Source organism: Mustelus asterias, chromosome 2, assembly GCF_964213995.1.
Source record: "Mustelus asterias chromosome 2, sMusAst1.hap1.1, whole genome shotgun sequence".
Classification (NCBI taxonomy): Eukaryota; Metazoa; Chordata; class Chondrichthyes; order Carcharhiniformes; family Triakidae; genus Mustelus; species Mustelus asterias.
In genome coordinates, this window is record NC_135802.1 from 69388857 (window position 1) to 69402903 (window position 14047).

At 41.0% G+C, this 14047-nt stretch overlaps 2 protein-coding genes across 6 annotated transcripts in view; one reads left to right on the forward strand and one right to left on the reverse strand.

Annotated features, from left to right (window-relative positions):
• hus1 (HUS1 checkpoint clamp component) overlaps window positions 1-10520 on the reverse strand; it is a 47971-nt gene extending 37451 nt beyond the window's left edge. The window contains exon 1 of the mRNA XM_078236808.1: window positions 10399-10520. The gene's annotated coding sequence lies outside the window, so the exon portion shown is untranslated. The remainder of the gene's footprint in view (window positions 1-10398) is intronic.
• Window positions 10100-14047, forward strand: part of cobl (cordon-bleu WH2 repeat protein) — a 345820-nt gene continuing 341872 nt past the window's right edge. For 2 of the 5 annotated variants that reach the window (XM_078236727.1, XM_078236736.1), the window contains exon 1: window positions 10493-10631. In XM_078236727.1, coding sequence (XP_078092853.1) covers window positions 10588-10631 — 44 coding nt within the window. In that variant the 5' untranslated portion in view covers window positions 10493-10587. Of the gene's footprint in view, window positions 10281-10492; window positions 10632-11010; window positions 11149-14047 lie in introns of those variants that run through there. The other 3 variants (XM_078236757.1, XM_078236746.1, XM_078236778.1) reach the window with 3 other exon arrangements.

Here is a 14047-nt window from a genome sequence, read left to right on the forward strand (position 1 = left end):
CCACTTGCTGGGTAAAAATGAAGGACAAGAAAGGAATCCCTGCTAGGTGAATTGCAATCTAGATCATTTGGAATGAGCTGTTGTTCAGGGGAGCAGAGTAGCACAGCGGAAGCGTGCTGGGCCCATAACCCAGAGGTCAATGGATTGAAACCATTCTCTGCTGTCCTTATATTGTATGTTTTAAAAATCATTCCACTGCCCTGCACTGCACAGAGAGAATAGGTGAGAAAAGCCAAGCAAAGTATGAAGCCATGGCCAAGTGCTGGCCAAGTGTAGTTTTCACAACCTGGGATCTGCAGTTGCAGACAAGCTCAATGGTGCATCAGTTCTGCAGTTTTGTTTGGTTCACGGTGCTGAAATAGGAGCACAGAAGTTGCCTGCTGCCATTGAGACAGAGGCCATGTTCTTGGAATGAAAGCATTGCAAGTTTCTTCCACAAGGAAGAAGTTTGTGCTAAAGACTTAGTGAAAAAACAGGTAGTTGAGATGCTCATTGTGCTTAAAAGTGGTAAAGAAGAGGTATTGGAATGTCTGGCTCTAGTTCATAAGTCTTCTGAACCAGATGGAATGCATCTGTGGTTGCTTAGGGATATCAGGTCACAAATGTGAAGATACTTAACATAACCTTCCCATCAGCTATAAGGATTGTTCCGGAGGACTTCAGTTATGTGCACACTTTTTGAGAAGCAGCTGATGTTCCACTTGGGGATGACGGGTTTGAGAGTAGTCTTGACAGAAATGTTCAAAAATATGAAATTTTGAGATATCATAAATGGAGTGAGAAACTGTTCCCATTGGCAGTAAATTCAAGAACCATATTAATCTATTTTGGAAAGGAATGAACAAGCAACGAAGAAACACCTTTTTGCATAGCGAGTTGTTAGGATCTGAAAGTCACTCCCTGAGTGTGTCATTGTTGAGGATACAAGTACTTCAAAAGGGAATTGGATAATTACTTATGGTGAAAAATTTGGGGAGAGCATAGTGCCATGGGACCAGCTGAGTTGCTCATACTGAGAGCCGATACAAACAAAATGGGCAGATTGGCTTCCTTCTGTTCCTCAATCATTCCAAGATTTTGGACAGGATGGAACAATTTACAACAGAAAGGATACTTGATGGGGTGACTTTCACCCACGTATTTGCTCAGTGAGTGCTCCAGAATGCAATAAGAGAATGCTGAAAACATGCGAGTTCGGTAAGTAAACAACCATAGTGCAGGAGTGAATTATCGTCTCCCAGTAGGAGCTAGAGATTTTTCAGCTGATTAGTTTAATTCTGAAAAGCGGTGTCTTAAACAAAGGAGATCATGTTTTGCAAAGAGAAGAAAGTTGTGCTTACTTTCAACATATTGTTAGATTTGAGGTGTAAGTGACTGGCAGAAAATTCAGTGAGCAGTTCACTGGGTGACGCTAAGGCACGCTTATTTCAATTTGAATGTGTAACTTATTGTGGTGAAGATAAATGATTGAGGGACGTCCCAGAATCACACTGGTCAGATGACATGGCAACAGCTCGTCATCTGAGAATGGCCATAAGCAATTTTAAAGTAAAGATGACCTGAAGTCAACAACGATGGAATCCTTTTGAGGTGAATTGCAATCTAGATCATGTGGAATGAGCTTTTGTCCAGAGGAGCAAAGTGGAGCAGCGGAAACGTGCTGGGCCCATAACCCAGAGGTCAATGGATTGAAATGTTTCTTCGCTATCCTTATACGTTTTGAAAATCATTCCACTGCCCTGCACTGCACAGAGAGAATAGGTGAGAAAAGCCAAGAAAGGATGAAGTCATGGCGAAAGTTATGATGACCAATTGTAGTCTTCCATTTCGGAACTAAATATGGTTTAGTGAAGATGTTGGCCAAGTGTATTTTCACAACCTGGGATCTGCTGTTGCAGACAGGCTCAATGGCGCTCAGTTCTGTAGTTTGGTTTATTGAACAGGTATTGCCTCAATTTAAAAATTGGTTCATGGCACTGAGATAGGAGGGCAGAAGTTGCCTGCTGCCGTTGAGGCGGAGGCCAGGGTCTTGGAAAGAAAGAGTACATTGCAAACTTCTTCCATAAGGAAGAAGTTCGTGAAAAAGTAGTGAAAAAGCAGGTAGCTGAGATACTCATTGTGCTTAATTATGGTAAAGAAGAGGTATTGGAACGTCTGGCTCTAGCTAAAGTTCATAAGTCTTCAGAACCAGATGCAATGCATCTGCAGTTGCTTAGGAATATCAGGTCACAAATGTGAAGATACTTAACATAACCTTCCCATCAGCTGCAAGAATTGTGCTGGAGGACTTCGATTTTGTGCATAATGTTTGAGAAGCAGCTGGTGTTCCACTTGAGAATGGCGAGATTGAGAGTAATCTTGACAGAAATGTTCAAAAATATGAAATTTTGAGATATCATAGATAGAGTTAAAAACTGTTCCCACTGGCAGAAAAGTCAAGAACCAAATGAACCTGTTTCGGAAAAGAAGAATCAAGCAACAGAGCAACACCTTTTGCACAGTGAGTTGTTAGGATCCGAAATGCACTCCCTAAGCGTATTGTTGAATAAGGATACAAGGAAGCGCTTCAAAAGGGAATTGGATAGTTGCTTATAGTGAAACGTTTGGAGGAGTCTGGGGAGAGTACAGTGGAGTACAACTATCTGAGTTGCTCGTACTGAGAGCCAATGCACGCAAAATGACAGATTGGTCTCCAGTTCCTCAATCATTACAAAATTTTCGACAGGATGGATCTATTTACAACAGAAAGGAAACTTGATGGGCTGACTTTCACCCAGGTGTTTGCTCAGTGATGAATTCAGAAGGCAGATCGAGGGCATCAACAAGAGAATGCTGAAAATGTGAATTGCGTAAATTAACAATCATAGTGCAGGAGTGAATGGATCAAAATTGTTGTCTCCCAGTAGGCACTAGAGATTTTTCAACTGATTAATTTAATTCTGAAAAGTGGTGTCTTAAGCAAAGGAGATCATGGGGAGAATTTTCCTGTACTGCCCACCACGGGAATCGTAACCGGCAAGGGGCAGACCATATAAAGGTCTGTTAATCTCAGATGGGATTTTCCAGTTTTGGGGAGAGCACAGCCAGAAAATTCCAAGCCCGTGTTTTGCAAAGTGAAGCAAGTTGTGTTTGCTTTCAGCATATTGTTAGACGTGAGGTGTATGGCACTGTCAGAAAATTCAGTGAGCAGTTCATAGGGTGAAGCATGGACACACTTATTTCAATTTGAATGTGTAAGTTGTTGTGGTGAAGGGAAATGACTGAGGGAAGTCTGAGTAATTACACTGGTCAGATGACATGGCAGCAGCTCATCCTCTGAGAATGGTCGTAAGCAATTTTAAAGTAAAGATGACCTGACGTCGCCAAGGTGAATGTATTGAAACGGTTCTCTGCTGTCCTTATATTATACATTTTGAAAATCATTCCACTGCCCTGCACTGCACAGAGAGAAAAGGTGAGAAATGCCAATAAAGATGAAATCATGGCGAAAGTTATGATGACCAATTGCAGTCCTCCTTATCGGAACTAAACACAGTTTTAGATGTGGGTTCGGGTGAAAATGTTGGCCAATTGTATTTTGATGAAGCTACGACAATCTTATCTTAATTTGAGTGTATAAATTGTTGTGGAGAAGGAGAAGCAATGAGGGAAGTCTGAGAATGGCATTGGTTTGATGACATGCCAACAGCTCATCATACGTGAATGCCTGCAATGAATTTTAAACAAAAGATGACCTGAAGTAGATGAGAAAGGAAGGCACATGAGGTGAATTGCGATGTAGATCATGTGAAATGAGCTGTGTGTCAGGGGAGCAGAGTGGTGCAGTGGAAGCTGGCCCATAACCCACAGGTCAGTGGGTCGAAACCATTCCCTGCTTTCCTCATGTTATAGGTTTGGTAAATGAATCAACTGCTCTCCACAACAAACAGAGAACAGCTGAGAGAGAGAGCGAAGGAATGGGTGAAGTAATGGCAATGACTGTAGTGACTATCCTCCATTTATAAAGTAAATACATTCTTTGGTGCAGATAGGAATGAAAATACTGGCCAAGTGCATTTTTTCACAACTGGAGGTCCGTTGTTGGCACACAAGCTCAATTGCCCATCAGTTCTGCAGCCTTGTTTGTTAAACAGGTGTTGCATCAGCTTACAAAATTGTTTGCAGTGCCGAGAAAAGGAGGGCACATGTTGCCTTGCCCTAGAGGCAGAGGTCATGGCCTCAGCTTGCAATGGATACTTTACATCCATCTTCCCCAAGGAAGAAGATACTGCCAAATGCTGACATTGGCTTGTGCAGATTTCCCACATTTCTTCTCCACAATGTATTCACTCAAATTAAAATATGTTTGTTGTAGTTTCATTATATGCATTCTTCTTGGGACTAACTGAGTTGCTCGTGCAGAGAGCCTGTACAAACAAAATGGACAGATTGGTCTCCTGTGCTACATTCATTCCATGATATTGGACTTGATGTATCAATTTACAATGTAAAAGTAAGTTGATTGTGTGTCTTTTTGCTAAGTGATGGCGCAATGGGTACCGCACAAAGTACATGGATGGCTTAAACAAGAGAATGTTGACAATCAGAGTGCAGCACATGTAATCTCCCTTAGCAGAACAGTGAAAGTATTTTCGATACTTAAAATATTGTCTCCCAGTAGGCAGGTGAGCTTTTTCAGCCTACTTGTTTAGTCTAATTCTGAAAAATTAGGCCTTGCGTAAATGAAATCATGTAATTGTGAAGATAACGCTGCTGTGTTTATTTTGTGGTGCATTGTAAGATTTGGGGTGAAATTAACTGTCAGAAAATTTGAAAAAGAGTGCATATGATGAAACTACAACAAACATATTTTAATTTGAGTGTATACATTGTGGAGGAGAAGAAATGTGGGAAATCTGCACGTGACTTTGATTGGATGACATGCCAGTAGTTTATATGTGAATGGCCATAATCAATTTTAAAGAAAAAATGATCTGGCAGAGACAAGAAGGAAACCCAAGAAGGAAACCCATGCCAGATGAATTGCAATCCAGATCATGTGGAATGAGCTGTTGGTCAGGGGAGCAGAGTTGCGCAGGGGAAGCGTGCTGAGCCCATAACCTAGAGGTCAATGGATCAAAACTGTTCTCTGCTATCCTAATATACGTTTTGAAAATCATTACGCTGCCCTGCACTGCACAGAGAGAATAGGTGAGAAAAGCCAAGCAAAGGGTGAAGTCATGGCGAAAGTTGTGATGACCAATTGCAGTCCTCCTTATCAGAAGTAAATACGGTTTTTGATATGGGTTAGGGTGAAAATACTGGCCACGTGCATTTCACACACCTTGGGATTCATTATTGGCACACAAGCTCAGTTGCCCTTTAGTACTGCAGCAATGTACTGCAGTATTGTTTATCGAGCAGGTTTTGCCTTTCTTACAAAATTGTTCATGCTGCCGAAAGGTGGACGGCAGTAGTTGTGTTGTGCCGAAGGGACAGACCTAATGGCTGAGGTATGAAATGAGTACTTTGCATCTGTGCCAAACACACAGTTAAAGAGGAACTAGTTGAGATGCTTGTTGTGGTAAAAAACGAGTAAAAATCTGTCCAGATAAATCAGAGTTCTATGCATCCAGCCTGTTCCGTGTTGGTAGCAGTACTGTAAATGATTCATTTGGTTTTCAACAACAAACAGAAAAGCTGAGCTTTTTATATATATTTTATATATATTTTTTATATATTTTTTTATATATATTTTATATATATTTTTATATATATTATGATATTATATATTAATAGAAAAGCTGAGAGAAGCCAAGCAAAGGGTAAAGTCTATGGATAAGCACAGGTAGAGAACAAACTTAAGGATTTGGGGAAGTTGCAGTAGAGTTTGGTGGGGAATCTTGTTCCAGTGATGGATGAGTTGTTGTCCTTTAACAAAAAAGGAGCACAGAATACTGGGAAAGATAGAGAGCATTAAAGTAGGGAATTGTAAATTAGTAGGTGGATCAGAGTAAAGGAGAAAGTAATCGAGTCTGAACAGATTGTCATGTGGAAATATGGTGTTGTGGCAATAACAAGGACCTGCCTCAAAAGATAGCAGTATTGGGTGTGAAATGTCCCTGGATACAAGGTGTTCAGGAAAGGTAGGAAAAGAAGAAAAGGTGGAGGCATGGTAGTATTGAAAAAAACAATAATTGCAGTGCTGGAGAAAAAAGGATGTATATGTACATAAATCATTGAAGATGGCAGAATGGGTTGAGAGAGCAGTTAATAAAGCATATAGTATCCTGGATTTTATTCATAAGGGCATTGAGTACAAGGTTAAGATGATGTTGAATTTGTATGTCACTAATTTGACCTTGCCTAGAATACTTCAGGAAGGATGTGGCACTAAAGATGCAGAAAAGATCTACAAGATAGATTCCAAGGATGAAGATTTTCACGTTTCAAGATGGATGGGAGAAGTTAGGATTGTTTTCCTTGAAGAAAAACAGTTGAGAGGAGGTTTGATATTCAAAATCATGAGGGGTCTGGAGAGAGTAGATAGGGAGAAACAATTCCCACTCATGAAAGAATTGAGAATGAGAGGGCACAGATTTAATGTAATCAGTAAAGGAAGCAAAAGTGAAATGGGGTGAAACTTTTTAATGCAGCGAATGGTTAGGGTATGATTGCTGTGCTTGAGAGTGTGGTCGATCATATCAATCAGAAAGGAATGAGACTGTTACTTAAAAGGAAGAATGTACAGCATTAAGGGGAGAAGGCAGGGTAATGACAACAGGTGAATTGCTTATTTGGAGAATCAGTGTAGACATGATGGAGCAAATGGCTTTCTTCTGTGCGATAATTCTGTGTTTCTGTGATTTTAAAGTGAGCATCTCTTAGATGGTGAGACTGGGCAATTAAAATGCAAAGTGAGGAAATGGCAGAGACTTTTAACAAGTATTTTATAAAAAGCATCCTAAGAATAGACTATCAAGAGGCAAAATTAAGGGAGGAACTTAAAACAATCACTATAATTAGAGAAAGATAATAGGAATTACTAATAGGATTAAAAGCTTATAAGTCTTTGAAGAAAGATTGGACCCATTGGAGTTTGGAAGAATGAGACTTAATCTTCTTGAAACATATAAGATCCTCAGGGGACTTGATAGGGTAGATATCAAATGTTTCTACTTGTGGGGAGACTGGAATTAAGGAACACAATTTAAGAATAAGAGGTCTCCCTTTCAAGACAGATGAGAATCTTTTTCTCTCAGCGAATCGTTAATATGTGGAGTTCTCTTCCCCTGAAAGCAATGGAGGCTGGATCGTTGAATTTATTCAAGGCAGTATTAGAAAGATTTTTGAAAGACAAGGGAGTCAAGTGATATGGGAGCAGACAGGGAAGTAGAATTGAGACCACAATCAGATTAGCCTAGATTAGTGATGTGGCCCATCAGAGTTCTGAGTGTGGCCCACAAGATATTTTTTTGACAATTGCCCAAGCACAGGGTTATCATTCTGCTGATTTTCATCCACATAGCAAATGTCCTATCAGTATAATTGAAGTGATACACATGTAAAACAAGGGCAAGTGGAATGAGGTGGATGCTGATTGCACACATTGACTGTGAGAGCTGTGCACCCCCTCTGCTTTGAAAGTGTAAATATTTAATTTGTTTTTACCATTTGAAGTTGATAGTTCTATTAATATATAAATGATGAAGCATTTTTTATAACTCATTATGAAATATTTAGCATGTATTTAATCTTATTCATGGGGTCCTGATTAATGAACAAGCCTGATTTCAATCTTGTGGCTCACTAAGATGAAGGAATGCCACTCATGTGGCTCATTCACTAGCCTACATTACCCATCACTGGCCTAGATCATATTGAATGGCAGAGCAGGCTTGAAAGGGCAAATGGCTTACTCCTGCTCCAAAGTCCTATGTTCCTACCTTGGACCTGATGGCCTGCTTCCAAGGATTTTAAAAGAAGTGACTGTAGAGGTACTGGATGCATAGGTTGTAATTTTCCAAAATTCCCTTCTACCGAATTGGAAAACTGCAAATGTAATACCTCTGTTCAAGAAAGGAGAGAGACAGAAAGCTCAAAACTATAGATTAGTTAGCCTAATGTCTGGAATTGGGAAATCCATTATTAAAGAGGTAGTATAGTGGCAGGACATTTTGAATATCATAATACAATCAGACAGGGTCTACATAGTTTTATGAAAGGGAAATTATGTTTTGCAAATTTATTAAAGTTCTTTGAGGATGTCACAAACAGGGTGTAATAAAGGGGAATCAGTAGGTGTAGTGTGTTTGGATTTCCAAAAGACATTGATAAAGTGCCATGTAAAAGGTTACTGCACAAGATAAGAGCATATGGTGTAGGTGGTGATATATTAGCATGGATATGGGTGGCATGGTGGCACAGCTGGCACTGCTGCATCACAGTGCCAGGGACCCGGGTTCGATTCCTGGCTTGGGTCACTGTCTGTGTGGAGTCTGCACATTCTCCCTGTGTATGCTTTCCTCTGGGTCCTCTGGTTTCCTCCCACAGTCTGAAAGACATGTTGGCTAGGTGCATTGGCCATGCTAAATTCTCCCTCAGTGTACCTGAACAGACGCCGTAGTATGGCGACTAGGGTATTTTCATAGTAACTTCATTGCAGTGTTCATGTAAGCTTCCTTGTGACACTAATAAATAAACTTAAACATAAATATAGAACTATCTAACTGGCATGAAATAAAGAATCGGGATGCATGGCTCATTTGGAGTGCCACAGGGATCGGTGCTGGGACTCAACTATTTACAATCAGCAGTCATGATTGAAGGGACCAACTGTATTGTTGCCAAATATGCTGACAACACAAAAATAGGTGGTAAAGCAAGTTTGAGGAGTATATAGTGGTCTGCAAAGGGATATAGATTAGATCGTTAAGGTTACTCCAAGTTCGAGTTCCACCTCTCGACTTGGTGGCCATGGAAGATGCATTTGTGGTTTGGTCAAGCAGGTTGATTGTTAACCTATAAATCTTCCGATAAACCTATGTTAGGTGGTAGAGTTTCCTGGTCAACCAGAACCATGTGGGACAGCATCCCCACATTAAAATTCTCCGCACACAAGCTCATGCCAAGTCCGTGGCAAGTGGCCTTCTTGCTTTGAGGGACTGTTCCATGAGAGAGAACAATATAACAGCTTGTTGAAAGAAGTAGGTTTTAGGGAGTGTTTCAAAAGGGGATAGAGAAGCAGAGAGGTGTAGGGAGGATATTCCAGAGTTTAGGACCAAGGCAATGAATGGTACATGGCTAACAGTGGTGGAGCAATTAAAATCTGGGGCACTCAAGAGGTTTGTAGTAGAGTGTAGATATCTAGGGTTGTGGAGCTGGAGATTACGTATTTCACATGTGGCTCTCTGGTGTCTAGGTTTGGTTGAAGACTGGTAGACATCTCAGCAAGAAGTTTAACAACGCCAGGTTAAAGTCCAACAGGTTTATTTGGTAGCAAATGCCATTAGCTTTCGGAGCGCTGCCCCTTCGTCAGGTGGAGTGGAGAAATGCTCACAAACAGAGCATACAGAGACACAAACTCAATTTACAGAATAATGATTGGAATGCAGTCTTTACAGATAATCAAGTCTTAAAGGTACAATGTGAGTGGAGAGAGCATCTCTCCACTCACATTGTAGAATAACATCTCAGCAGCAGCTACTCAACTTTTGTTTTGTGTATCTACTAATTTGTGAATAAAATGTTGATACTTAATGCCATGACTACTTTTCTTGAGAGATATCTACACATGGATGCGATTCTTAAAAAAAATCAGTATGAATTGAAAAGCACTTATGTCGTAAATAAACACGAACACTGGTCAGAGACGTACTTTGCATAAAATCAAAGAAAGTAATTTTAAAACTTCGTGTCTTTCTGCATTCCATACAGTGCAATCAATGTATTCCAATAAAACTATGATAAAAGGAAAGCAATGTGAATGTGGAGTGGTAACTGCAACTGCCTGAGTGGAACACAACTTCAACCCCACAGCCGACAACCTGGGGCGGACAAAGCGGTGATTGACAGGAGAGCCCTGAGGAAGGCGGTTAATTTTATTCAAGGGTTCGGAGACGATGGGAGAGAGAGAAGTGCGCATTCAAAAATAAAAACGCTTTATTTTCATTCATTAAATAAGAACGACCTTGAGAGAGCGGATCAAAGGAAAGAGAAAGTGAGAAGAACTGGCTGTGTGAAATTGTTACCAGTGTAAGTGCCTGTATTTGGAGCAGGGTTTGGGCAGTGACTGATGTGCGGTGAGTGTGCATAGTTCACTGCTTATTCACTGGGCTAATTTTGCAGACAGTCGTGCGTATTTGTACGAGAAAGGGAGAGAGAAGTGCCTGTCAACTGTATGAATCTGCACTTTTCTACCTGTTGGTTGTGGTTATCCGCATTTTCGTGCAGAAATACTTCAATGAAGTTGAAAAAGTGATTTTTTTGAAAGTCTCATCGTTTAGTTCGAATAGTGTTTTAGTACAAGGCACTTGGCTGTGACCTAGATCGAGGTTGAATCTGGACGAAACAAAAAGGAAAATAGTACAGTAAAAGGAGATTGGAACCATGGATAGGACGAGGATCGCAACAGCTTCTAGACCGCCGGCAGGGTATGTTGATATTTCTAAAACTTCATTGTGCAATACCTGGGCTTCGCTGCGAAATATTTGCGGTCGACTAAGTAAATAATGCAACTGCGCACTCTGAAGACAAGGGAGGGGGAAGGGGTCGAATAAATCTTGTAAACAATTAATAGCCTTGTGAATGGCTGGTTAACCTGTGTCAAGGTTACCGGAGCGCTCTTGGTTCTGGTCCAGTTGTGCTTTGTCTGTTTCCCTGGAAACGCTGTCCCCGCGAGCGGTGGCGGTGGAACGCCGTCCCCCGCGAGCAGTGAACGCTGCCCCAGGTGCGGTGGAACGCTGTCCCGCGAGCGGTGGCGGTGGAACGCCGTCCCCGCGAGCAGTGGAACGCTGGTCCCGCGAGCGGCGGCTCCGGAGCTGCGGTCCTGACACCTGTCAGCAATTCGGGTCTGCTCACAGGACAGGACGCCGTCTTGCAGGGAGAAGGGGACTATCTGATCTATTGAGTGGGCTTTTCATAAACCTTTTCATTTGACTGTATCAAAAGGTTCGTATCCAAAAATATGGCCTTTTATTTACACACCATCGTGTAAATCTCATCGAAGTAGACTTAAAATATGTTGGATGTCTTTAAAATCTTAAATCGACTTCAACGACCTGTAATGGTGAAACGCCTAATCTAATGGAGCTGCTGTTTTCTGCAGGAAAAATAATACTTAAAAGTTCACTTTCCGTATTTTATTGATCTGTTATCATGCTGATAGCGTCATGAATTTCCTCCCTGTCCCGTCATGTGATAACGGGGACATGATGTGGAGATGCCGGCGTTGGACTGGGGTAAACACAGTAAGAAGTTTAACAACACCTGGTTAAAGTCCAACAGGTTTATTTGGTAGCAAAAGCCACACAAGCTTTCGGAGCTCTAAGCCCCTTCTTCAGGTGAGAGGGAATTCTGTTCACAAACAGAGCATATAAAGACACAAACTCAATTTACATGAATAATGGTTGGAATGCGAATACTTTTGCTACCAAATAAACCTGTTGGACTTTAACCTGGTGTTGTTAAACTTCTTACTGTGATAACGGGGACACACAGGACACTGGTGTGCAGGGAGAGAGCTCATGTTGATACAGTTGAACATAACTTTTATTGAGCTCTTTGAACATTGAGATTCATGTGCTGCTGAAGGACTTTAATTCATTCTGAATTTTTGAGGTATTGCTGCATTTTAACATTCCCAGGCATTCTTAGTGAAATTCACCTGGTTTGAAACTGCCCTTTAATAACAAAAGACACAAACAATTTCTTATTTCATTTCCTTTCTACTTTGGGAAATGCAGTTATTTCTGAATGATAAACATTTGCCCAAAAAGGAAGCCATTTATATCCGTTATTGAAACTGTTTATTTTTGAGGGCAAACTTTTAAATAATGAGGCAATTGTATAATTTGTACACATCCACCTTTAAAGAAGAATTATTTTGTTTTAGCTGTGTATTTAGAACAGTGCAGACTTTAAAAACAAGTGTCAGAGGGTTTTAACCCTTGTATTACAGTAGGTTCAGGGAATTGCTGTATTCCAGCACAATTGGTATTATTTCTGCTTGAACAGTGACACACCAGAAACTGCTCACTGTTTAAAACAGCTGTTTGTTCACGTTATTGCCTCTTTTCTATAATTTTCTCCTTCACAGAAGCATGCCAGAAACCTGTTGGATTGCAGTACAGTAAATTGGCTGCCAACATTCCTGTGTTCACAAACAAATACATTTCAGTAGGAATTATTTGCTGGCAGCCCAGAGTAACAGCCCTGACTGGTTTATCCTCTCCATAACCATGAGTAGCTGAAGACACTTGTAGTTTCCAACTTTTGCCCCAGTTGAGATCAACTAACTAGGTACTGATTAAGCTGAAATCTATCTTGAGATACTGTGGATGGTTTAATGTTACACTTAGTCACTAGATTGTCAGGACAACTTGAAGCATTGACTTTGAATAATGTATAGTCATGTGGGGCAGGGAGTAATTAAGAAAAGTCAAAAAATTTTCATGGTAACGCACATTCAAAACTAGAACATTGAAATGTTTGATAAGTGGTTGTTGCTTAAAATCTTTAAGCATTTTAAAATGTTAACTTTTTTGGCAACTCCCATCAAAGTGAGGTACTCAAACAGTGAGCCCGATGTCAGCCAACTGAAGAAGGTATCTGCGGTTAACCTGAATTTATAACCGATTGTAAGGAAATTATGTTAATTATCATTTCTGATATCCTGGTACACCCGTCAATAATTTTTCTTGAAAGGTAAAACTTGCAGACATCCAATTTCACTATCTAATTCCTTTGGCTTCTCGTGGGTTCTACCTCCTGACCCCATCACCTCAAACACTGTATATACTTGCATTAAACTCATACCTTTTGATCTTTAAGAGAATCAAGGGATAAGAGGGGCAGGTGCGAAAGTGAACTTGCAGTAGAAGATCAGCTATGATGTTGAATGGTGGAGCAGGCAAAGGAGATTTGAGATCTGCTCCTGCTCACATTCTCAGATTACAGACCGGCTATTCAGTACTGAGATGAGGAGAAATTTCTTCACTCAGAGAGTGGTGAACTTGTGGAATTCTCTACCACAGAAGGCTGTGGAGGCCAAGTCACTGAATATATTTAAGAAGCAAATACAGAGATTTCTAGACTCTCAAGGCATCAACAGATATGGGGAGAGTACAGGAGTATGGCATTGAGATAGAGAATCAGCTATGATCATGGTGGCACAGTGGTTAGCACTGCTGCTTCACAGCGCCGGGGACCCGGGTTCAATTTTCGCCTTGGGTCACTGTGTGGCGTTTGAATGTTCTCCACATGTCTGCGTGGGTTTCCTCCAGGTGCTCCAGTTTCCTCTCATAGTCCAAAAATGTGCGGGTTAGGTTAATTGGACATGCTAAATTGCCCCTTAGTGTCAGCGGGATTAGCAGGGTAAATACGTGGGATTAAGGGGATAGGGCCTCGGTGGGATTGTTGTTGGTGCAGACTTGATGGGTCGAATGGCCTCCTTCTGCACTGTAGGGATTCTATGATATTGAATGGCAGAGGAAGCTCGAAGGGCCTAATGACCTACTCTGCTCCTATTTTCTATATTTCTGATTTTTATGTTTGTTTGTTTGCTTTGGGCTTGGTCACTTCAGCCTGAATGAACAGTGATCATACCCAAATTCTCCTTCCCCTCACTTGTCTCCAGACGATCTGGAGGAGGGGATTGAGTGTAGGGTAACAAAGTTTGCAGACGACACAAAGATAAGTGGAAAAGTGAATCGTGTGGAGGGCGTAGAAGGTCTGCAGAGAGATTTGGACAGGCTGAGTGAGTGGGCGAGGATCTGGCAGATGGAGTATAACGTTGACAAATGCGAGGTTATTCACTTTGGAGGAAATAATAGCAAATTGGATTATTATC